The 25,422-nt window shown below is 40.7% G+C and overlaps 2 protein-coding genes across 2 annotated transcripts; both read left to right on the top strand.

The window, feature by feature from the left end:
- The first annotated feature begins 458 nt into the window (after nt 1–458).
- Nucleotides 459–9,363, top strand: si:dkey-156n14.3 (zinc finger protein ZXDC). Its single transcript, XM_004068991.5, has 10 exons — nt 459–2,364; nt 3,454–3,606; nt 3,782–3,860; nt 3,980–4,110; nt 5,063–5,233; nt 5,584–6,353; nt 6,587–6,671; nt 6,766–6,938; nt 7,069–7,170; nt 8,708–9,363. The coding sequence occupies exons 1-10, from the start codon at nt 522–524 to the stop codon at nt 8,792–8,794; spliced, it is 3,594 nt and encodes a 1,197-aa protein (XP_004069039.1). The 5' UTR covers nt 459–521; the 3' UTR covers nt 8,795–9,363.
- Nucleotides 9,364–11,866: 2,503 nt separating this feature from the next.
- On the top strand, nt 11,867–25,422 carry aldh1l1 (aldehyde dehydrogenase 1 family, member L1). Its single transcript, XM_004068898.5, has 23 exons — nt 11,867–11,996; nt 13,325–13,489; nt 13,679–13,913; nt 13,997–14,162; nt 15,778–15,879; nt 16,072–16,161; nt 16,276–16,413; nt 16,621–16,746; nt 16,849–16,940; nt 18,081–18,228; nt 18,320–18,439; nt 19,392–19,519; nt 20,261–20,411; nt 20,492–20,562; nt 21,368–21,473; nt 21,543–21,630; nt 21,703–21,796; nt 21,878–21,977; nt 22,071–22,169; nt 22,971–23,136; nt 23,230–23,335; nt 23,452–23,651; nt 24,688–25,422. The coding sequence occupies exons 2-23, from the start codon at nt 13,363–13,365 to the stop codon at nt 24,741–24,743; spliced, it is 2,709 nt and encodes a 902-aa protein (XP_004068946.1). The 5' UTR covers nt 11,867–11,996; nt 13,325–13,362; the 3' UTR covers nt 24,744–25,422.

Raw genomic sequence — 25,422 nt, 5'->3', positions numbered from 1 at the left:
CTCTCCTCGAGTCTTTGACCAGTTGACCAGTTTAGAATCTGAAACATCGATGCCTTATAATTGTGATATTGACAGACAGTGGTAATGGAAGTGTTGCATTGGTCTTAAAGCTTGATCACACTCCAAGGTTATGTTTAATTTTTTAACCTGCTTTGGTATTTATTAGACACATAATTTACACCCTATGTAAAACAAAAAAATAAAAAAGGCAAATGAGAGTAATATTTTTTCCCAAACATTAAAATTGCAAGTGTGTTTATTTGGACAAAATTATGAACAATTCCTTGTTTGTTTGTTTTTTGTCAGAATAAAGAAAGACTGGCAGGTTACAAATAGTTAAGTCATTAATCAAATATGCTGCACACACACCACTTAATGTTTACTAAAATATTTCAGTGTCCTTATAGGAACTACAACGCAAGCTAGCTTTATAAACTGTGATGCGACAGTAGGCCTGCTCCGGCCTCACACCCTGAGAAGAGGGCGGGGTTTGGCAGACGCGCAGCTACAGGGATACCAAGATGGAAATGCAGGGGCTTTCTGATGCCCTAAACCTCCACTCTCAACATGGCGCCGTACACAGAGCCACTGTTACCACGCTCCAAACAGCCTCGGGGTCAATTTCGCCTTTTATTTTCGCCGAAAATGAAGCGGACAGACTACAACTGTCGTGTCGGCCTCAGAGTGACAACAACAACAACTCTACCAGGCCGAAGATGCTTCGCCTGGCGGCGGAAAGTGGCAGCGATGTCTTTTGCTGGCCTGTCAAAAAACCTGCCGTCGGCGCGAATTCGGTAAACTACAGAGCCGATCTGGAGCTCCACAGCATCATTTCTGAAAAAGAAGCCGAGCTTCAGACGCTGCTTGGGACGCACGAAGCCGCCTGGAAGTACGAGGAGAGCGCGGATAGCGCCATGCAAATGGCGCTGCCTCTTTTCGAGGGGGAAGAGGAAGCGATGTCTCCTCGGCAGAGGCTGCCTGGAGACGCTCGAGGGGACAGCGAGGGCGGCACGGATAAAACCGGACAGGAGCTATTCGTCGTGTTTAACGTCGTCAAAGAACACGGAGCCGCCAAGCACCAGTTGGGCGAAAGCGGAAGTAAGAGCAAATGCAGAAACGGTGGCATTAAACCTGATGACGGTGGCTCCATGGAGGTCGCTCTGATTGATAACGTTGCCTTCCCTGAATGTCATGACAGCCTGAGTTGCCTTGATACTGAGCGGGCTTTCAGTGTAAACGAACAGACTGACACGAACAAACAGGTCCAAGATGCTTTGTTGACAAACAAATATGGCGACAAGGTTTGTGGCCATCTCTTCCCGGAGAACAGTGAAGCTGACAAGGAGCTATCCCAGCAGCACAACAGCGAAGAGGGCATCGCTTTGGTTTCTGAAGTGGTGGGAGTGATGGAGGCCATGGAAACATCTGGGTTTGTACCAGAGACTGGGGGGCTGAAGGCCTCCACAAACGCCGTCACATTCTCCACCAACACGCCCAATACTGAGACGTTTACTGGAACCATAACAGTAAACAACCAGAGCATCATAGTGACTGTGGAGAACGGCCTCTTGACCCTCACGACTCCACCAAACGGACAGGGACTGAAAGATGACGGCATGGTCAGCCTAAAGGAGCACTTAGGCATGAAGGAGCACGAAGATATCGTTCTTCTGAACTATGACAGTGGTGCCAAGTCCATCGGGAAGATCAGTACGCTGGCGGGTTCCAGCACCAACCAGCAGGAAGGACACTGCTCTGGTCTGTCTGTCAGCGATTCAGAACTGGCCTTAGTGGATGATTGCTCTCTACCAGAACTCAGCACCTCACTAGACTCCTGTCCTTTAGTGAAACAGGAAACAGGAGCTCTGTGTGTGGTAACAGAGGCAGGCCTGCTCTCCTCTTCACTTAAAGCCACTATGATCAAAAGGCACAAGGACTCCCACTCTGTTCCACTGAGCAGGTCCAAAAAAGACACTGTGGCCACCTTTGAATGTCCTGAACCGGGCTGCTCCTGTACGTTTGACTCTCGCCAGAAGCTTAAGGTTCACCTCCTGAACCACGCGGAGGACCCCCGGCCTTATCAGTGCACGGTGGAGGGCTGCAAGTGGGCTTTTGCCACTTCGTATAAGCTGAAGCGCCACCTTCAGTCCCACGATAAGCAGCGGCCTCACATGTGCCAGTTTGAAGGCTGTGGTAAGCGCTTCACCACGGTTTACAATCTGAAAGCGCATGTCAAAGTGCACGAGCAGGACAACGCCTTCATCTGTGAGATTTGCAGCGAAAGGTTTCGAACTTCGACCAGGCTCAACAACCATCAGAGGGTCCATTTTGAGCCACAGAGGCCCCACAAGTGTGAATATCCAGGTAACGCTGACCTGCAAAACGTGAGCTTTGTCTGCTGTAGGTCATGCTGGTTTTGGTTTTGCGGTGAAGGCATCAAAACAGGCAAATTCTAAAAGTAAACAAATGGTATTTTTATTGCAAGTTTACTGTAGCACAAAAAAAGTTACCAAAAATGCTAGATAAGAAAACGATCCACAAAACTTGCACACATTAATTCAACAATAAACACAATCAAATAAAATCCTTTGAAAGTTTTGAGAGCAAGTTAGAAACATTATTAGCATTAATCCTAGGAACCAATTTTTTTTTCCTTTTCGGTATGCCTTTAGTTTTTATCTTTTTATCTATATACTTTTGCACCAAATTCCAGAAATAAAAAGAATCGCAATTTGCGTGTTTTGATATTTTTCTGAAACATGTACTCTCATTAGACATTTAAACAAGTACATTAAATGTGATCAAATATTGACTCCCATGTATACAAGAGTATCAATCAGCCCATCAACACTTCAAAGTAAAGTGCAAGTAAATAAAAAAAAATAAAACTGTGAAATGGCAGAAAAAGAAAAATCAAAAATTAGAAAAATCAAAACTGATAATAATGTCAATAAAGTTCAAAAGTTCCTACTTTTCTGACACAGATCCTTAGATTTTGATGCAGAGATTAATGAATGAGATCCTTAACCTTTAATATTAGTTACTGGTTTACTGTTGTATGAGGAGCGTTTGTTTAACCCTGGAATTCCAGTGTTTGTAAAGATGTTTAGGTTAAACAATACCATAGAATCTAACTCTGCATTGTCAGCCTCTATATATACATCAGATATTATAACCAACTATTCCTGCATGTGATTCATATATAAAGAGTTATTACATTTTTTAAACAGGTGCTGTTTAAATGAACCTTTTGTTCATCTTACATGAGCACTTTTTTGTTTTGTCTTTCCAGTGTTCTTTTCTCTTCCCTCATGTAGATGTTGATACACTGTGTGGGACTTGGTCCTGTTTATTGTTTATTATTTTATTTAAAAAAAACACAGTTTAACTTGTTAACATTTTTCTGCTTAAACATTTCTCACTGTTTCTTGGATTTTCTTTTTACCTTTGCAGCCTGCGAGAAAACCTTCATCACCTTCAGTGCCCTGTTTTCGCACAATCGCACCCACTTCAAAGAAACGGGCAACTTCACATGTACGTACCCGGGGTGCGATAAGACGTACGACAAAGCCTGTCGTCTCAAAATACACATGAGGAGTCACACGGGTAAGCTATGATATTAACCTGCTGTAAAAAAAAAAAAAGTTGCTTTTTATTTTGGGATTAATTTATCAGAATGAAGCTAACTGCAAGTATGAAGCTAACTGCAAGTTTTCATTAAGATATTCAGGATAAGTGGAGTTTTAAATCGACGACTGAGCTTTTTTGGTTTGTGTCCCAGGCGAAAGGCCGTTTCTGTGCGACTCTGAGGGCTGTGGTTGGTCCTTCACCAGCATGTCTAAGTTGCTTCGTCATAAGCGGTAAGTCATGACAGCTTGCTGTGTGATTCTTTTCTTTTGTTTCTTTGTTTATTTCTTATTCTCTCTGTTCTGCACAAAAAGATCCGTCATTGACCTGATGCTTGGGCCTGTTTTTTCAGGAAGCACGACGACGACCGTCGCTTTGTCTGTACAGAGGAGGGGTGTGGGAAGTCGTTCACCAGGGCTGAGCACCTCAAGGGCCACAGCATCACCCACCTGGGTACCAAGCCTTTTCAGTGCCACACAGAAGGTACGGGACTGCATCCAGCAGCAGGGCAATTTTCCAAAAAGGACAGAATTATTAGGAGTTATGCGAGCTGTTATCCACCAACCTAAACATCCTGTGAACCAGCGGTCGAAATTTAATTTTTGAGTCACCAGCCGAGTGGGCTGGCTAAAGACATTTTTTACTGGCCAAATGAATACTGTATTTTCCACAGAAGACTCTCTAAATGTTTTCATTTATACAGTGATAATGTGTTGAATGCAAATAACTCCTTATATTGATCATGGATCACATGCAGACATTAGAGGAGAAGCACTAAAGAAGAAAAAAATTTACCAAAAAGACGGCCGATTGATTTGAAAAGCATTTGCTCGCCGTGTGGTCACTAACTCTCTTTTGCTCGCCAAAGAGGATCAAATGTTTGCAAGAAGCAGGTGGCCAGTTTTAAGTTCAGACCCTGCTGTGAACAAAGAACACTTTTCCAGCACCTTCACATCATTAGTAGTTTGTTTAGGAGTTCTCAAAAATCTTAATATAGCAAACTCTGCCTCATTTCAAAAACACATCCCACTTTGTTTCAAAGCTTAAAAGATGCCTGGGTTCTTGTGTTAAAAAAAATAGCTGCGTTTGTCATGTTTCACATGTGGGATGTACAAAGATCCATGTTGTGTTGATTTGTGGGAGTAAAAAATCTGAAATCTTCCACAAGAATCTCCACGAAAATTCAAAATGAGACTCGAAACATGAATCCAAGCTGAGAATATGGACAGGAGAGAGAAAGGGAAGCAATCTACAAGTGTCAAACATTTATGGGAATTCCTTTTTAATGTAATGTCACAGAGATTCTAGTTTTTTTTAACACTGTTTGAGTTAACGTATCCTGCAGAGCAGTGTTATATTTAGATCACATCAGATGTTCAGTTATGTTATCTCTGTAACGTGATGGCTTCTGCATTACATTCCATCTGCTCCTCAGGTTGTAACGCCAAATTCTCAGCGAGAAGCAGTTTGTACATTCACTCCAAGAAGCATAAGCAGGACGCCAGCAGCCTGAAGACGCGTTGTCCCGTGGCCAACTGCTCCAAGTTCTTTTCTGCCCGCAGCAGCCTGAAGAGCCACATGCTCAAACACCACCAACTCAGGCCAGGTCAGGGGCCAACACTGCAACCTCAGCATTGACTATTGGGGGGGGGGCAATAGTCCGAGGACAGAATGGAAAGCAAAAAAGTTCAAGCACATTTCAGTTACAATATATGATCGTGCAAAACATGTGGTGAGACTGGAAATGTAAATTTAAAGAAACTGACATTTCAACTTGATTTTTTTTTATTCCCGGTTCACATCCAAATTTGTCTCAAGATGTAAAAACATCAAACTGAACGTAAAGGACATTTCTGTTTAATTTTTAAAGTTGAAGTGAAAACAGACCGTGTGATCTTTCTCTCCTACTGGTTTTAATTGAACCTTTTATTGAAGTTTCTTTTCTGTCCTTTGCAGATGTTTTTAGCCATATGGAGACCACGCCCAGCCTGACCCCGAGCAGTGAGCTGGTCAGCTCCAACCTGACGCCAGTCGCAGCGCCGGGCGCTGCCGGAGGCGACCAGCTCCCAAGCCTGGACCTTAGCTCCTTGTTGTCAGCCGTGCCTGGAGACCCGGCTCCCACTGCCGGGATCGGAGTGGGAATTCCCGTGGCAGGGAGCAGCTCTAATGTCCCTTTTACAATGGACCTTTCTCTGGTCAGCTCAGGCATCCTCACCATTGACCCGTCCTCAGTTGGCACCACACTTGTTGCCAGCTCTAACACCACAATGGCCAAAGCCTTGGACCCGCTCATTATGGCACCCAACGCTGACATCGTCCCTCATCACGGGTTGGAGGGAACAGGAGACGTTCTGCCCCCACAAGGCACCCTCAACCTGGATGACGTGCAGACAGTCACCCCAGAGGCCCTGGGATCTCTGACGATGCATGGGTCTGGGGTCAGTGTGGACCCCTCCATGCAGCACCCGCTGGGCTCCTCCAGCAGCCTTAGTGTGGAGCCATCCTCTCTGGCTGTGGCCCCCGTTGCCGAGCTGCTGGCATCACCCCCAAAGGTTGTGGAGGTCGGTGGCCAAGAAGGGTCTGGACCTTTGCTGGGGTGTGTGGAGGTGCTGGGCCCTCAAGAGGGGGGGAAGGTCCTCACCCACTTTGTTTTTCCAAGTCAAAGCAGCAGCTTCAGCCAGCAGAGAGACCTGGAACTTAGCGCAGTTTCTCCAAGCAGCTTCCTGGTGAGCAGCTTTACACTGAAGAAGCAAATAAACACACCTCCAGCTAAACGACAACTAAAATACATTAATGCTTTATGTCCAACGTCTGTCTGGTCTGGGTCATTATTTGAGGTTTTTTTTTTTTTTGTATCCACTGATCTTTTAGCAATAATAGATTAATTGAATGAGCCAACGGTTATTCTGGAAGTTACTGGGCTGAAAACTGATGACGGATTTTCTGTTCTGGTGGTTAGGAGAGTGGAGGTTCAGCCAGGACTGATTACAGAGCCATTCAGCTGGCCAAGAAGAAGAAGCAAAGAGGCTCCTGTGCCACTTCAGGTAAGAAAAATCAACTGTCTAACTGCAGTCTAACCTCCACAAGGATGAAAGCTGTCCGAGGTTGGATGACTTGATTTGTCTCTGTGCCATCCAGGGGCATCAGGCGCATGCCAGAGAAAAGCTAAAGGTTCAAAGGTTTCTTCAGCACCGGCGCCACTAACCTCTTCCAGCGGGCGGTGTGGAGACGGAGCTGTGACGGTTAGCGGGGGCCTGACACTGAGAGACCCGGTCACAGGTGCTCAGTATGTTCAGATTCAGCTGCTGCAGGTAAGATTCAGAATCATTTGACCCCTCTGCAACATGACCTTTCACCTACATGTGAACATCAGTTTGATCCTTTTGTAAATTCTGTTAGTCACAAAACATTTGTCAGACACAGTGATGTTTGCCCCTGCAGGATGACCCGGCTGCCGACGGTGACCTGGCTTTCCAGCTGAGCTCACAGCCCTCCAGCTCTCATTCTCAGCTCACCGTTGACCTGCCTGTCAACATCTTACAGGTTGGTGAATTTATGGCACTGAATCTTGTTTGTTTTTCGGTTTTGAAACTTTTTCACTTGCTGATGGAAGGAGGTTTTCACTCAAAATCTGACCACACATTGTACCATTCATTCTTTCCTTTACACGGATCAGTCGTCCTGGTCCCTTAGCTGAAAAACAGCCCCAGAGCATGATGTTTCCACCCCCATGCTTTAAAGTAGGTAGGGTGTTCTCTGGATGCAACTCAGCATTCTTTCTCTTCCAAACATGATGAGTAAAGTTCTTACTGAAAAGTTCTATTTTGGTTTCATCTGACATGGCACATTCCCCCAATCCTCTGCACATGGGCCTGCACATGTACCGTCTATAGCAGGGGGACACGTCTGGCACTGCAGGACTTCAGGCCCTGGTGGTGTAGTGCGTTACTGGTGGTGTAGTGCGTTACTGATGGTTGCCATTGTTACCTTGGTCCCAGCTCTCTGCAGGTCGTTCACTAGGTCCCTTGGCCATAGTGGAGTTTGTAGTGTGACTGTTGTGGACAGGTGTCTTTTACATGTAACAAGTTAAAACAGGTGCCATTAATACAGGTATTAAGTGGAGGACAGAGGATCGTCTTAAGGCCCGTACACACCGGGACGAATATTCGCCAGGCGTTATTCGCCAGCGTTTTTCGCCACGTCTTTTGTGTTCACACCCAGGCAATTTTCGCTGACGATGAGCCGAGCGAACATGCAATTTCCCTCCCTGACATTAGATGGCGCTTAATGTAAACAGAAAAACTCCTGTACACAAGGTGGCGCTACGCAACTTTACGCTTCTTAAAGTCGCTTTTCACTCAGAAGAAGAGAGCAAGTATTTACGCGCTTGTCAGAATCAAACAAAGAAAACATGAATATTTCAAGCATCAGTAGCTCCAACTGGTGCTTGGTAAGGGGATATTTAAGAATGTCCGTCATTACTTCTTCGCGGCAGTGTAGACGCTACTTGGCGTCTATCTTCTTCGCTGGTATGTGTGCTCAGCAAGGCAGTTTTGTGTTTGAGCGCCCCCAAGTTGTGTTTTACTGTAACTTCAGAAGCTCCAGACACGTGTGCAAAAGCGCCATTCTCATTGGTCGAATAGATTTCGACGCGACGCGTCGAAAAAAAAAAACGAACCCGAGGCGTTTTTTTTTTTTTTGACGCTTTGGCGCTTGGCGTTTTTTCGCCTCGGTGTGCACACTCATATTGGTGCCCTTTGTTTAGTCACGAGGCGTTAAACGTCGGCGAAAATCGCCGGCGAAATTCGTCCCGGTGTGAACAGGCCTTTACAGAAGAAGTTACAAGTCTGTGAGAGACAGAAATCTTGCTTGTTTGTAGGTGACTAAATACTTATTTCCCACCATAATTTACAAATAAATTATTTAAAAGTCTCTTAAAGGAGCCCAGCCGCTATTAGCAACCAGTGTCCAAGGTAAAGCGCACTTGTTAGACCCGGCGTTTATTGGAGATTGGGGTCTCTAAGCGACCGGCCATTATTGTAAGATACTGAAGTACTGAAGTTTTGCTATTCTCCTGCAGGAACCATCAGGGATGACTGAGGACCACGGCGGCTCTGACAGTTCTCAATTCACAGGAAGCACCATCAATCTACAGGACTTGGAGTGACCACAGGACCAGCTGCAGCCTTAAAAAAAACTAATTTCCCCTGACCAACAAACCCTGAGAGGGGGGTGTGCATCCTCCTGGTCCAGAACCTCAAAAGCCTTCTTGAATCATGCTTGCTGTATGTTTGTGTTTTTTTAAGGGGTACGACTTAAGTCCACACGCGCTGCACCTTAACTTGAAATGGTTCAGTGAAAAATTCTAGTTTTTACCCAAATCCGACCCGATAGGCTTCTTGTGTGTCTCATTGATCCGTCCTGTCACAGACAGTCGTTTGTTCCACGGTGCCATGCTACTGCTCATGCATGCAGTCCACACTCGAGTTGCCTTACACACGCTTCCTGCTGCTCACGTACAGACTTTCTTTTTTTTTTCCATTCATACTTTTATCAACTTGATTTATTTTTTTATTACCCAGAAATCTGTGTTAACATCATTAAGTGTTTTTTTTTTTGTACAGTATGGTAAGAGATGTTCTGATCCTCATTTTGGTATTTTATTTATATTTGAGTTTACAGAATGGCAGAGCCGAGTGCAGATTGGTTCAAGAATTAAAGCACAATAAAACAGAAGTCTGGCTCCTGTCTTTGTAGCTAAAAGCTCAATTAGACTGAGAGTGTTTGTCAGATGATTAAAGATTAAATTAGAAACTTAAAACATATAAATTACATTTTACAGAGGCATTCCTGAAAATATTAACATGGTCCTGTTTTGAAAATGTGATGACTACTTCTTGTGGTGTACATTTTTCCCATTCGCTGCATCCAAAAGAAAAGTCTAAGAATTAGAGTACAATAATTGTAAAACAGAGTCTCTGGGTTCAGTACTTCTGATCATTTTACCAATAGAGTCCTGGGTCAGGAACCCAGGACTCTGAACCCTGAACCCCCCCCATCCATCTCTTCCTGGGCCTTTTTACCCATGAAAAACAAGTTGATCCCACTCAATGCTGTTAGGATGACTCAGCAGATTGTCCTGGTTTCTTCATCCATCATTAAATGCCAGTCTGACAGGAAGTGGGAAAATTAGGAGGAAGATGATCACACAACTACTTCCACACACCTGAGAGAAGCTGAGTGTACTGTACACTCAGCTGTAGAGGAATTGAGTTTTGTCTCTTATCTCCCTACACATGGTCTACACTTGATGCAGAAGCATTCTAAGCATGACTAAAATGCTGAGGTTCTACTTTAATCAGATTCAGGACAGAAGCCTTAAATCTTTGTTTTTCAGCTGCAATGGCTTTTTGTTTTACTTTATGCAGACTGTTGGAATTGACCTTTTTTCAAGCAATCAAAAATAAATAAATATACACAAGAAGACAAAAGATAGGAGTCTACATAGAAATGTCAAACTTAAAATGTTTTGCGTTATTTGATGGGGAATAAAATTAAAAATAAGAGATACATATCCTAATTCATCCACATACAGATGTAAATCTCTATAAAGCTGTCATAAATAGACACATTTGCTCTTTTTTGCAGTACCATTTAATGAATCCATTAAATGGGAAGTTAAAAACAGTTTAATTGATTGAACAGGAGTGGGAGGAGTTTGTTGTTTGTTGATGCAGGTTAAAATCCAATGCAGTGGAGGTGCAGCTTCCAGACGACCTCACATTTGACCCTGAAACTCTGAATACAGTTCACGGTTGTTTAGGTTCAGTTCAGGGCTACAGGTTGGAAGAGTGTTGGACTCAGATGCAATCATCAGTTTACTTTCAGTTTGTAAGAACCAAAATTTTCATCAATGTTTTTTTTTTTATTAACCTGCTGTCTAAAGAAACGTGTTGGAAGCCTTCACTTTTATACTTCGATGGATTTTTCTGGCTTTTCTGAACCTTTCACACTGAGTGGATCATTAACCTAAATGATCGCTTCAAACCAGAACTGACCAGACCTAAAACGGATCTTTGGAAGAGAGTCAAGACATGAAGTTATCAGAGCTGCTGATGTTAATGATTAAGTCTTGAGTTCCACTTATTTGTGGATGAGTGCAGACTGAACCAGAGTTTTTAATTTTCTTTTACTTTACTGATGTTTAGAAACCTAAATGCTGCTTCATCCCTTTGTACAGGCAAATCAAAGTAAAATTTCTGGTGTTAGCTGTCCTCTAACCCCTTAAATTACTAACGTGCACAAACAATAGTGTATTAAAATCTTAAGGTTTAATCGAGCCAACCGCTGCTCTCAAGTCTGATCATTGAGGCACTTGTGATCTTAGACAATCTGATTTTGGGTTGTGTTCCGGTGCCCTAATCTGCAGCTGTAGGGTGTCTCTAGGTTCTTTCCTGTTCCTCGCTCTCTTTTTTTTTTTTTTTTTTTTTTTTTACAGATGGAATAGAGGTTTTTTAGTCCCACAAAGAGGAAATGACCTTGTTACCGTAGCTCTATTAAAAACAGCAGATGGATAATACATAACCCTGAAAATACACTTAGAACTAGACCTTTAATTGTTATAATTGCTATACCGTGTTTAAAGAATCCAGTTGTTTATTTTATAACATTGTTGTTTAAATGAGTTGCCTGATAATTTGAGAAATCCTTGCCTTGACTAATGTTTAAGTCTTCTCAGTTCTGTTGACACTACAAAAATGTTGAATGCATTTAAATTAAATTAACTAGAACAAACGCTTAGATCTTTACAGTAACAAAACACATAATATATTACATTTTATTTTATTTTTTTACCAAAATACACAGGATTCTGTTATCAGAAACAGGGCTGGTTCTGTTTCAGAAAGTAGGTTTTGTAAACTCTGAATTAAATTACCCTAAACCTTAGTTAAGACACTAAAATTCCTTCTTGGAAAAGCCTGGTTAGTTAATCAACCCAGAGTTGATTAAGTCTGAGTGTATTTCATTCATATAAACAGCATAAGGGGTTCACTAGTGGAGCTCAAATTTAACATTTCGCCACAGCAATAGTTAAACATTTCCGCAACACAGTATTCTTGCGGTTGTGCACAGCCGTAAGAAGTGAAACGGTTTCTTCACGTCAGGTCCTGAGTGTGTTCGTGTGTCTCTTGTACTCTCATCTGATTGGCTACTGCGTCTAACTGATCGGGCATTTCTGTCCAATCACCGCGTAGCGTTTGTATCTGCCTGTTACGTAACAGAGCTTCGCTTATCAGAGCAAGATATTAAAAGCACTTTCTTCCATATCAGCAACGTTTTCCCTCAGAACTGGACCGAAGGATCTGCAGGTATGTTCCCGCATCACCTTTCATTGCATTAAAGCAAAATCGCGCGAGAACAGGCGACAAACTTTGCTATTTGTGTTTGCATCACAATCTTCCGGAACACATTCTCTAGTTCACTGCTACGTTAAGGGCGACTACACGTTTATTATTTAACATGCACTTTAAAGTGAACTTCTGAACTTTGATTCCCTGACTTTTTTTCGGTGCCGCTGATTGGTCAGCAGCGCTGCTTCGAGCTAGATACTGAGCCGTGATTGGTTTATAGGCTTAAGCTCAGTCCCCTCCTTCCGGGGTCGTTACACTGTCAATGAATTGTGTGTGGTTGACAGCTCATGTGCAAGTCTTTGAAGGACTTTGCGTCTATTTAATTCTGTAGAAAAATAAAGTATTTTAAAAGAAAATTTTACAGAAACACTCTCACACTGTCTGTTACTTTTGCCGTAATTCTGGATGTGTGTTTGCTAAAGAGCAGCAACTTTCAATTGTACTGGTCAGTACAATCCAAAAAATCCAAATAAAAATTAGAAAGAAATGTTTTGTAAAAACTTTTTTTTTAAATAGTTTACTTCAGTTTTAAATTTCTTTGTCTGTGTGATTTTCTAACATCTGTTTATATGTGTTTCTTTAAAATATATGTAATTGATTAAAACAATTTTGTACACTTTAGTGCTAATTTTTTATTTTACTTTAAAGAAAAACAGGATAATAGAAATATTAAAGCACACTCATACCCAGTTCCTTTATTAAAAAAACAAACACAAAGTTTACATGCACACAGAACTACATCAATAAAAAGAAATCTTTAAAAAAATATATAAATGGATAGACGATTAAGATCTCTAAGTAAATATGTGGATAAATAGGAGAAAACCAAGTCTAAAATATAATTTTTTGACCAAATCCTACCATATATGAGTGTGACATTGTGCACACATTCTCTGCATGAGTTGAGATTTCGGTGAAAACCTCAACTTTTTTCTACAGGCCCATCTCAAATGATTGTAGATTACTTTAAAAACAACTGGCAAAAACTGCATCATCATGTAAAAATTAGGTGTAACTGGAGAAATCGCTGTCCATCAGGGACATGACCAAATATTTTTTTTAATGCTGGGAAAATTATTACACATTCCAAAGTTCTATTTGTCCATTTTCCTTACCCGCTTTATCCCTTTTGGGCTCAAGGGGTTACTGGAGCCTGTCCCGGCTACGGTTGGGTGAAGGCGGGGTACACACTGGACTTGTCGCCAGTCTGTCAAATGTAAAAAATGTACTGCTAAAAAAAAAAAAGAAAATCACTTCAGCTTTTTCCTTTGTTTTTTTTTCTCTAGGTGTGTTTCGGCGTCCAAGCAAAATAACAAGGTCGACAATGAAGATTGCTGTGATTGGTCAGAGTGTGTTTGGGAAAGAGGTCTACAAGGAGCTGAGGAAGGACGGCCACACCATTGTTGGAGTTTTCACCATCCCTGACAAGGACGGCAAGGCTGACCCGCTGGGTGAGAAACCTGCTTGTTTTTGGTGTCTACAAGCTCATGTTGGCCCTGACTCACCCATATACACGATGGAGCAGCCATCTTTATGCGTCAAACATAGGACCACATATATGGGGGGGTGCCGTCCTTAATTTTCTTTACCAAAAGTATATTTTCTTTAAACTATTGTCCATTTCTTTTTTTTTTCTCCAGCCACAGAGGCGGAGAAAGATGGCGTTCCTGTGTTTAAGCTCTCCCGCTGGCGGGTGAAGGGTCAGGCCCTTCCTGAGGTGGTGTCTCAGTACAAGGCCACAGGCCCAGAGCTCAACGTTCTGCCTTTCTGCTCCCAGTTTATCCCCATGGAGGTCATTGACCACCCTAAACACGGCTCCATCATCTACCACCCCTCCCTGCTGCCTCGTCATCGAGGAGCTTCCGCCATTAACTGGTGAGACCCGTTGTGTTTTGATGGAATGGTTGTTGAGGCGTGACCCTGCTGGCAGCTGGAGTCTCTTTTCTGGACCTCCACAGGACCCTCATCCATGGTGACAAAAAAGGGGGCTTCACTGTGTTCTGGGCAGATGATGGACTGGACACCGGACCGATCCTGCTGCAGAGGGAGTGTGATGTGGAGCCCAACGACACTGTCAACACAATCTACAAGAGATTTCTCTTCCCAGAGGGAGTCAAGGGAACAGTGAGTTTGTGAGACTCCAGGTGACAGAGTAAACGCTGGCTAAGGGGTTGGAAGCTGACTGCGCCTAAACAGTGACAACCAGGAGCAAGAAAAAAATAAAAACAGTGTTAGCATACTAAAAAGAAAAAAGTTTACGTTAATCAGTAAAGACACTAAAGAAATCCCCAATTAATTTGAGCGAGTTGGTCTGTGTGCAGCTGCTCTGCTGTTGCTGCAACAAAGAACGCTGTCTGTTGTATAAGAAAAGCTACAAATGCTTGCACACACTCTTGGTGCAGGTTCTACAGTTTCATGGACTTTATGGAGAATTAACTCCGGTTCTTAGATAGAAACTTCTTTTTTGTTGTCATTGTCACATGTACAAGGAAATTTAAAGTGCTTTTAGGTCAGTGCATCATTCATTAAAAAAAACAAAGGAATTTGCAGCAAATTATTTTCAACTAATAAACAGTGCATTTCCTGTTATTTAAAAGACATCTAAAAAGAATTGCAACTAATTACTAGGGGTGTAAATTAGCAAAAGTTGATACAATGCATATCACAATACATCTCAAGTGTCACTCGTTCTCATCTGGAGCCCACAAAGCACCACAACCACGTCTTCATATGGAAACATGGCATAGAGTTTCAGTTTGGTACCCATCCCAGGTAAAAACTAAGTAGTGCAAGTTTCATAACAACAACAACTGAAGGCTGACTGAACAAACCTTTAGCATCTAACACAAGCTGATTCTCACGAGATCTTGTTGTTTGGGTGGGGTGTAGAGCTGCTCAAAGAGGCTCAGTGTGCTGCCAGCTAGCGGTCAGGGGTTTAAGTGGAAAAAAAAGAGTCAGAAGCCGAAGGCGCTCAGAAAAAAATTGTATAAATATTTAATTGACAGCACTTTAAAGTGAAATATCTCGCTGTATCAATTTTTATTTTTCCCTACACCCCTACTAATTTCGTAGCATCTAAAGAGACATAAAAGTAAAAAAGGAAAATCAGTACTGGTTTCTCATGCGCACGTGAAACAGTCCGGCCCACAACTCAAACAAATTTCTAATGAGCTCCTGCTGCTCTGCAGAAAATATATCTTAAGAATAACCACAGACGTTTTGATTTTGGCCAAAAACAGCATAATCATAATTTTAAAACCACTGGGAACGCTTGGACAATTTAAAAACAAATGGCTGGAGTGGGACTTTAAAGATGTTTTTTAGGTCAAATTTAGGAAAAATCTCAAAAATATTTGGAAATGTCTTTGCTCCTGTGAACTTATTTAGTCAGAAGTATCCAACTTTTTTTTTTAAATATCAAAATATCAACACCCCATTTACTCCCAAATACCAGAAGAAGAAAGGGCTGCAGTTGACAGACACTGGTGTTCTTAGTATTTACCATATTTTAAATGTCTTAGCAGTTAACAAGGTTTTCTACTGCATTCCATCAGATATTTGATCACCTGCTTAGTTTGAAACCATGTTATGGACATTTAGTTCTGTCATCAGTGACTCAAAGAAGCTCCCAGTCTGTGTCTGCCGGCTGTCCGGTCCCATGTGTGTTTCACCCTGACACAACTATCTTGATGGTGGAGGTGTTTGCTTCTACAGACTGACCTTCTCTCCTGTGCTTCAGGTGGAAGCTGTCAGACTGATTGCTGAGGGAAAGGCCCCGAGGATTCCCCAGCCTGAAGAGGGCGCCACATACGAGTGCATCCAGAAGAAAGAAAACTCAAAGGTAAGCATCTGTTGATTATGTTTCTGCATCATGAAATTTAAAGTTATGAAACCATAGTTTGTTGATGTATGTCTACGTAAAATCATTTCGTTCTTGTTTTGTTGTGAAAAAAAGTGTTGTCATATTGAAATTTAAACATTTGGAGCAGTGTCAGAGTTATGGGGTTTAAATGACAAACGTCTGGTTTGACAGATCGACTGGAACCAGTCTGCAGAGGCTATTCATAACTGGATAAGAGGAAATGACAAAGTGCCGGGAGCCTGGGCAGAGGTGGATGGCCAGGTAACCGAGGCGCCGCTCAAAACTTAAGCTTGCTGGTCTGACCTGAAACCTTTTCAGTTAAATTTTATTTAAAAAATGACCTCCTCGTGATGTTATTCTGCTCGTTCCTTACAGAAAGTGACTTTTTACGGCTCCACTCTGATTGATAACGGTGTTGCAGCTAATGGTCGGCCGCTGGAGATCTGTGGAGCCAGACGGCCAGGCATGGTCACCAAAGCAGGCCTGGTGCTGTTTGGTAACGATGGTGGAGCGGTGAGTCTGAGAAGACGCCAGAAAACCCAATTGGCTTAAATGTCTTTGAAATCAACATTAAAGCATTTCTTAGAAAAATGAATTTAATTTAAGAACAAAATGTTCTACGTTTCTATTAAACATTCTTCTTAACTTTGCCAAAAAAATGTAGTTTTTTTAATTGAAAGTTTAGTTCAGTATAAAAATATATCCTCTCTCTTTCTACAGCTGCTGGTCAAGAATATGCAGTTTGAGGATGGGAAGATGATCGCAGCCTCGCAGTACTTCAGCGCTGGTGCCAGCGCCACTGTGGTGCTGACAGAGGAGGAGAAGGCCTTTGCGGAGCAGATGAGGGTATGGCCTGCTCTAATGATGAATAGAAAAAGTTAAATAGGAAAAGTTCAGGTTCAATGTGATCATTCAAGCATTTCATTTTAAACTGATGGTTTTTTGTAGGCTGTATGGCAGAGCATCCTGACTAATGTCGGCCAGATCGAGGACTCCACAGATTTCTTCAAGAGTGGTGCTGCTTCAATGGACGTTGTCAGGTAAAGATGATAAATGTTTTCATTCTTGGCCTGTTAAACCTGAAGCTATAGCAGCTTTAGTAAGTTAGCCTTTTGTTGGTTTGAGCTTTTTAAAGTATTTTAATACTTGAAACTGTTTTAGAAAGAAGCTAAAAAAGTTGGTTTGCTCACTTCTTCGTGCTTCTTCTAGACTTCCAAAAGAAAACAAATATTTTTCCCTTTTGATAACTGTTTATTTCATTCTTTACAAAATGAAAAATAGATTTTAAAAAATCCTCTTGCTTTAAAGCAAAAATAACTCGTGTTAGAAGTATGGAAAAAAGAAGAAAACCTAAATTCACTCCAACAATTAAGACAAGTGAAATGAACTTAATATTAAGTAAACTAAAAAAATGTATCTAAATATTATGAAAATAATTCTTTTTAATATTTAATGCTTTCATGTACAGTAATGTTGAGACCTAGTTTCTTTTTTTTTTAATCATAGAAATAGTGTAATTAAAACCTACAAAGTGAACATGTTTATATAATTTTAATATATTAATTTATTAATATACCTAGATATCTATTTTTTACCGTCCCCTATGTTTTTAAAAAATTTGTAAAATAACTTTTCCTAAAAAGTATTGAGGAAGCATTGTTTGAAAGTTGCCAGCAATCTTGAGTAATCATTTTTTTTATTCTACGATTTAACACTCAAACCATTATAATAATCAATTTTTTAAAGCTATAATATCTCCTTTAATTGAAAATTAAAATATAAAAATAAAGCACAAATGATTGAACTATATAGTTAATATCTCTTTTATTGCAATAGATTTTATTGGTTTTGTTATTTTAAAATGTATCTTGTGATTTCCTTTAATTATAAGATGCAGATAAACTCTGGTGTTTAACTTCAAAGTATTTCTTTTGGCTCATTTATTTCTGAATGCTTTGTTTCTTTCTGTGTGTAAGAGGAGACTTAGTTTTATACATATTTAATGCTTATGTTTGTCTGTCCATGTTTGTCTTCTCCTCTGAGTCTTTTAAGCCTGGGGGTGTAGGGGGTGTCTGGCGCTGTTGGTGCATTTTCTAAATACCTGCAAAAAAAGAAAATCTAACAGACCAATTATAACTGTAGATAATTTATCTTTTTTTATCTTTATATTTTATCCTCAGACTGGTGGAGGAGGTGAAGCTCTATGCCAGCAGCTGTCAGCTTCAGAACGAGGACATCTACATGAACACCACCTTCCAAGATTTTATCCAAATGTGCGTCAGGAAACTCAGAGGCGAGGATGACGAAGAGGAGCTAATCGTAGACTATGTGTGTAATCCGCTCGAATGCACCGCTTCTGTCAATTACAGAAAGAGGAAGCAGGAAGACGTTTATTCATTCATTGTGTTATACTCCTCAGGTGGAAAAGAACATCAACAACATGACTGTAAAGATGCCTCATCAGCTTTTTATAAACGGAGAGTTTGTTGATGCAGAAGGGGGGAAAACCTACAAGACCATCAACCCCTGTGACGGCATGGTGAGGAAGAGTGGAGATGAAGATAGTATGTGTCAGAGACAAAATGTATCTTTGAGCTGGGAGAAAAACATCGTGACAGCAGTACAAGCCCCTCAGATTAGTTTTTTATGTGTTTCTTCTAAAATCATTCACTAAACTTAATTTGTTCTTTTTGGATCATCAAACTATCCTTATATCCAAATCCTTAACTTTTGCTTAAGAGAAAATGTTTTGATTTATAAATCTCTTCAGTGGTCTGGAGTTTTCTTATTACAAACCCCCAGCCATTGTTTGGTTATGCAAATGTGATCCTCTGTTCCAGTTTATGGTAAAATGGCGTATACTTGTATAGCGCCTTTCTTCCTACAAGGACAAAGCGCTTTACAGTCACAGACCCATTCACCCAGTCACACACACATTCACTCACACATTCACACACTGGTGGCGGCTCCGCTGCCAAACACAGGCGCCCGCCTACCACCAGAGGCAAGGTTCTGCAAGTTTATCTATAAAAGATCATTGTTAAAAATAAAAAAATGTTGAGAAATAGGTAAAAAAGAACAGTTTTTCTCTGGTTTCTAAATGCCATCAGGCGATGCATGAAAGAGACGGAAAAAAACAGGAATCCCTTTTTCCTGGAGTTTTTCCAGAGGTGAGCGTGGATGCTTGAGGATCCAAACATTAATTATTTAAACATTTAAATTCCCATGAGGCCAAAGAGAGACATCAGGTGTGCTATCATAAATTCATCAATAGTTTTAAAAGCAAACCTTCTTGCTGCCTACTACACCAAATTACATTCAATTTAAAAAACTAATGCAAAATTTTAGGTTTATTTTTAAATTGAATGACTATTTTTATTTAATTGAATCACTTTAGTCTGTTCTGTTTCTGAGCTGAGGCATCAGAGCCTCCTGTCACTCATTCTTTGTGAGAATTTTTTTGCCAAATTATGTTTGTGTCTTCCTTTCAGGCAATCTGTGACGTGTCTTTGGCCCAGATAAGCGATGTGGACAAGGCAGTGGCTGCTGCCAAAGAGGCCTTTGAAGAGCAGGAGTGGGGCAAGATGAACCCCAGAGACAGAGGCAGACTCCTCTACAAGTCAGTTTCCATGTTTGTTTGTTTTAGGTGGTCTAAATCCACTTCTTGTCAATAGAATGAAGACATTTCTTAGTGTGTTCTGGCTATATCGCAGTTCACCTTTTGCAGTCTTGCTGTTTCACAGATTTTTCACAGCCACTCACAATACCAACCTAGCCTTATCGGAGCAACAAAACGGCGAGCAATATTGGAGCAATTCAGCCATATTGTTCTTGGCCAGATCGCAGCTCGAATGAGTAAAACAAAGACGAACGTGGATCTATTTGTCTACAAGTGGAAACAGGAAGCTTGTTTCCTGCCGATTGTAGTTTGTACAGAAAAGCTACAAGCTTTTTCAAACTGCCTTTTATTAATTTGCTCTTAATTCACCTCAATTTGAATAAAGAAATACTCAAGTTTAATTGTACTTTTCTTTATATATGGGCTCCATCATGAGAAAAAAATGCCACAAGAACATGATAAATACACCAAAAACACAATTTTCATTGTAGCGGCTATTTAAAGTGCTAACAATTGTTGCACACCTGAGAATATGACAATAGTTTGCCTCACCCATGCCCTTGATGGAACAGTGATCTTGCAACCACTTGATGGTTTAATCCAATATTGTTGTCCCATTTTCAGAGGCTTTGGTACGACCTGACTAGATGCAACACAGCAGAGAGACTAGGCAGCTGCTTTATCTTATCCACATGGTTAAAAAACCTATGTGCAACATCCCGCTCTCTTTTCACTACACAGGTTGGCGGATCTGATGGAGCAGCACCAGGAGGAGCTAGCTACCATTGAAGCCATTGATTCTGGAGCCGTTTACACTCTCGCTCTCAAAACTCATGTCGGCATGTCTATCCAGACTTTCCGCTACTTTGCTGGCTGGTGTGACAAGATCCAAGTAAGTTAATAAGTTGGTGATTCACATTTATTTATGCAATATTGTTACAAGACTGCAAACAATGCAACTGTCTCCTGCAGGGCAGCACCATCCCCATCAACCAGGCTCGACCCAACCGCAACCTGTGTTTCACCAAGAAGGAGCCCATCGGGTGAGAAGTCTGTGTGGAGTTCAGAGAGGGTTCACTGCAGTGCACGTGTTTGCTGAAAACCACATATGTTAGACTACAGACACTCACTGCCCACTGCACTAACTTGATTTTTCACAGGAGAACAGAGGTCTGAGAGTAGAGACTCCAAAACAATTATAGGAAATGGAAAAACAAATAAAATTAAACTCGAACACAAACCCATACACTTCTTTCCAGCTAAAATCACCTACATTATGAAAAAGTCACCTTAGTGATTGCTGCCACTTACCGTAAAAGCAAGGCCGGATATACGTATGGGGGGGTGCAAAAATCTACAATTAACTAAAGAAATAAAAATTCTAAAACGACTCAAAAATACCAAAAAATAAATATATAAAGCATGGGTGGGTGGACAGACAGATGGACAAATAGAAAAAAAGATCTAAAAAGAAAACAAAAGATAAATGCTGCCCCAACAGGGCACCTACCAGTGTTCTGCTTGTGCATGTCCCAAGCCCGGTAAATATAGAGGGTAGAGTCAGGAAGAGCGTTCAAAATTAAATAGATAAAATACATAGATAGATCTATGGATAGATGAACTGATAGATGAACTGATTTGATGATCTTTTTCTTACCCGCCTGAGCTTTTAAACCCCCTCACCCACACTCCTCAGCTGATCAGCTCCTCTCGAGGGTTTCTAAACTACTAAATTATGACATCTGCAGGTTTTAAAGTCCTAGAAAAAATAGATGGAGTGAATTAGAGATTTTCCTACATCATTCCCTGAAGACAAAACTTCTGATCTACCTTCTTTGGTTTCCTCAGAGTGTGTGCCATTGTGATTCCTTGGAATTATCCCCTGATGATGCTGGCCTGGAAAACTGCCGCCTGCCTGGCAGCTGGGAACACGGTCGTTCTCAAACCTGCACAGGTCAGCCTCGTGTCTTTCAGGCACAGTTCAGAAGTCAGGACACTGTGAAGTTTTTTTCTTGTTTTCAAGGTGACCCCACTCACAGCACTTAAGTTTGCCGAATTGGCATCAAGAGCAGGGCTGCCTAAAGGAGTGATTAACATCCTCCCTGGATCAGGTAGGAAAACGGTCAGACAGCACAACCCAGCATTGCCTTAGAGTTCCTGCAAAACGCTATTTTTTTCTCAAGGGTCTCTGGTTGGCCAGCGCCTGTCGGACCACCCTGACGTCCGTAAACTGGGATTCACAGGCTCCACTGAGATCGGTAAACAAATTATGAAGAGGTGAGTGGGTACGCCTTAGCTCCTTAGAATTAAAGACTGTCCTGCTCAGTTTTGCTAGTTTTTGCTCTGCTTCAATTACAGCTGTGCAGTTAGCAATCTCAAGAAAGTGTCTTTGGAGCTCGGAGGAAAATCGCCGCTCATCATCTTTGCAGACTGTGACATGGACAAGGCTGTGCGCATGGTGTGTTCATCTAGTTAAAGTGTTTTTTAACTAAGTTTAGCATCCTGACAGTTTTCATGAATTAACTGGTCAGCTGCTGCCTGTTTGCTCCAGGGCATGAGCTCCGTGTTCTTCAACAAAGGAGAGAACTGCATCGCTGCTGGACGGCTATTTGTGGAGGAATCCATCCACGACCAGTTTGTTAAAAAAGTGGTAAGTCTCCCCGCCTCTAACTGGGGTCCTGCAGCCAAAGACGGGCTCTGTGCACAGAAGTAGCCATGAGGTCGAGTTGATTGCAGGGTGATGTTGAAAAGTAACCCAAGTAAAACCAAAAACAAGCAAAATATTTTTATTCATTAGTTTAACTTGTTTAATAGAGAAGTTCTGGAACAGCTGAATAACAAGAAACTGCAGTATCAAATTTAAATGCATGAACTAACCAATTTCTATCCATCACTAATGATGTTTCTGATTTAAAAAATCTAAACAGTTTTATCCAATTATTAAGGTAAATATTAATCTTAATATATTTAAGACATGCTTAAAGTCCTTTAAATTAAGTGACACATTCTGAATGGATCGAAGATTTAGTAGACTATCATCAGCATGCTGGATAACACCATTATCTGATGAAAGCATGTAAAGGCAGGTTAGGATGGGACCAACACATGATAGATCTGCAACATGTTGGTGAAAATTGTCAGTAAAACATAAAGGTTGTTCCTTAACTGACTGACCCCTGAAGAAGCAACCATAGATGTTAGGAATTTCTTACGTCAACCGATGAAGACGAAGATGAAAATACAGCTCATGCCTTTACTGTGGGCTCTGACATATGATGACATATCCTCTTTAATAAAGAGGATATAAAAGAAAAAAGAAAAACCATTAGTTTGTCCATTTCTCTTAGATTACAAATGTAACAAAGGACAGCTGATCAGTTAAATCGATGCCAATTCTTTTCATGTTTTTTTGGCTTTAACTATCATCCTGGTGTTTCTTATTAAACCTAAGGTTGAGGAAGTGAAGAAGATGAAGATAGGGGATCCACTGGATCGTTCTACAGACCATGGCCCCCAAAACCACAAAGCCCACCTGGATAAGTTAGTGGAGTTTTGTCAGTTTGGTGTGAAGGAGGGAGCTGTGCTGGTCTGCGGGGGGCATGCACTTCAGCGACCAGGTTAGGCAGCCGGCAATGATATGACATCCTAGATCAGGAGTGCTTGAATTGATCTGCAGCTAACGGAGATCCAATCATCTGTGTTGATTCCAGGATTCTTCTTTGAACCGACTGTATTCACCAACGTCCAAGACCACATGTACATCGCTAAAGAGGAGTCTTTTGGCCCAGTCATGATCATTTCCAAGTTTAAAAGCGGGTAAACCTTAAATCCAAGATTATCTTCAGACATTTAGCTCTTCGTTTGTTTCATTTACCATGGTACTGTGCGATTTTCCCATCTGTGTTGGTCTGCTTTAACTGTTCTTCCTTTAGGGAGATTGATGAGGTCCTGAGGAGTGCCAATGCCACAGAATATGGCCTGGCTTCGGGTGTTTTCACGAGAGACATCAGTAAAGCTCTATACGTTAGTGAGAGGCTCAATGCTGGGACGGTTTTTGTGAACACCTACAACAAGACCGACGTGGCTACACCCTTTGGAGGATTCAAGCAGTCTGGATTTGGCAAAGACCTCGGTAAGACAACTTGCACCTCTTGCAGCTTGTAAATGGTTTTTTTTTTTGACCAAAAATTGTATTTTAAATACTTTATATTTTAGTTAAGTGTCTGTCAGGAGACTCACAACAAATCTTGGGAGTTCTTAAGAAGCTTTTTATAGAAACAACAACAAATATGTGATAGAATCAGCTGATGTATGGCTTTTTAGGTGTTAAAAATTAATTAACTGATGTAATGCCATTTTCTACGTAACACAAAATAAGATTAATCAAAAATAGTCATCATCATCCATAGACACAGTAATCCAACAAATGTTGCTTTGTTTTTTTGCTACATAATGTCCAACATATCTGTTTTATAACAGATTTTCTGAAGAGTCTGCAAATGAAACAGCAATTTGCTATGTGTGCATTTCTTACTATATTAGAATGTACATTTATCCCTAAAGGGAGTGTCTTTTTAGAAAAAAAAATACTATCATCATTTAGACTATCACCAAGATTACCAGTCTTTAAAGGACAATTCGAATGTAGGCGGACTCATCAGGTGCAGGGATTTTATTCTGTAAAAGTCATAAAGTTATTTTTAATTACTTTAATATTAGCTGGTATGAACTTAATTTATACAGTTGCATTTTCTACAGATTTTTAATGAAACCCTCATAACTTGTGATTCAAATTTGAATAAATGCAACATTTGAATAGCGAGCTGTGCAACCCTGTTGTTTTCATAATGTCCAGGAAGTGAGAAATTCCATTACTGAACAGTTTTTTAATATTATTCTTGCCCCTGACTATCATCTCAACAGAAAACGTAGCCTTGTGTAAGAGTTTATCTTTTTTATAGGAATATGAATGGGAAGTCAGAGCAGAAACATGCTTGTTATTAACAAAATAGGAGGTCTGAGCACTCGGTTTGTTTTTGGGTCGTATTTCTCATGTTTTACAGCATTTTTGTTTATTTTGCCTCTGTTAAATGTTGTAGCTCCAGCATTAGTGGAATTTTTTTCAATGTTTTTCAATCTTACTCTGTGTGTGTGTGTTTCCTTTACAGGACAAGAAGCCCTGAATGAATACCTGAAGACAAAAGCTGTGACCATCGAATATTAAATCCTGCAGCACATTGGTGGAATAAAATGGGACTAATGAAGGAAGGCATTACTAGTATCGACCATAATCCTTTGCCTTAACGTAATGACTGATTGCTTTGCTACTTTGGTAGTGTCCTAAATTTTATCTGTGAAGCTATAGAATTTTTTAGGTACCCCCAATAACCTAAATTCACCTCTTTTTTTTTCAAATAATGTAACCATTTTTTAATATGAATACTGACAGTAGGTTTTATAATATTTATACAAACATAACTTAATCTTCCCTTTTAACCATCTTCATTATGGAGTGTTTTCAAAATAAAAATGTATTATACATTAGTATTTTAATGGTTTGATATTCTAATCCAGTTTATACAAGGACAGTAACAAAGATGTTTTCTCTTTAGTTTTGTGTTTTTACATGGTTAAAAAACTTTTTGAAGGATAAATAAAATGAATGTTTTAAAAAAACACAACCTTTTCTGCAGTAAATTAAACTTAAAACATGAAATAACGGTCAAATTTAATCCAAAACTGAAAAGCAAGCATCTCATCAGGCTGTGCCAGCTTTGAGTAAAGTGACTTTTTTTTTGTATTTTCAAATGTTCATTGTCAAACATTCTGGAAGCCACAAATACATTCTAATAAAATGAAATTACAAAATCACCTGTGTTAAATAAAAAGGAATATCAAAACAG

The sequence above is a fragment of the Oryzias latipes genome, chromosome 5 (assembly GCF_053564925.1).
Source record: "Oryzias latipes strain Hd-rR chromosome 5, Olatipes_Hd-rR_3.1".
In the NCBI taxonomy this organism is placed as follows: Eukaryota; Metazoa; Chordata; class Actinopteri; order Beloniformes; family Adrianichthyidae; genus Oryzias; species Oryzias latipes.
This window is presented reverse-complemented; position numbering and strand designations above follow the sequence as displayed.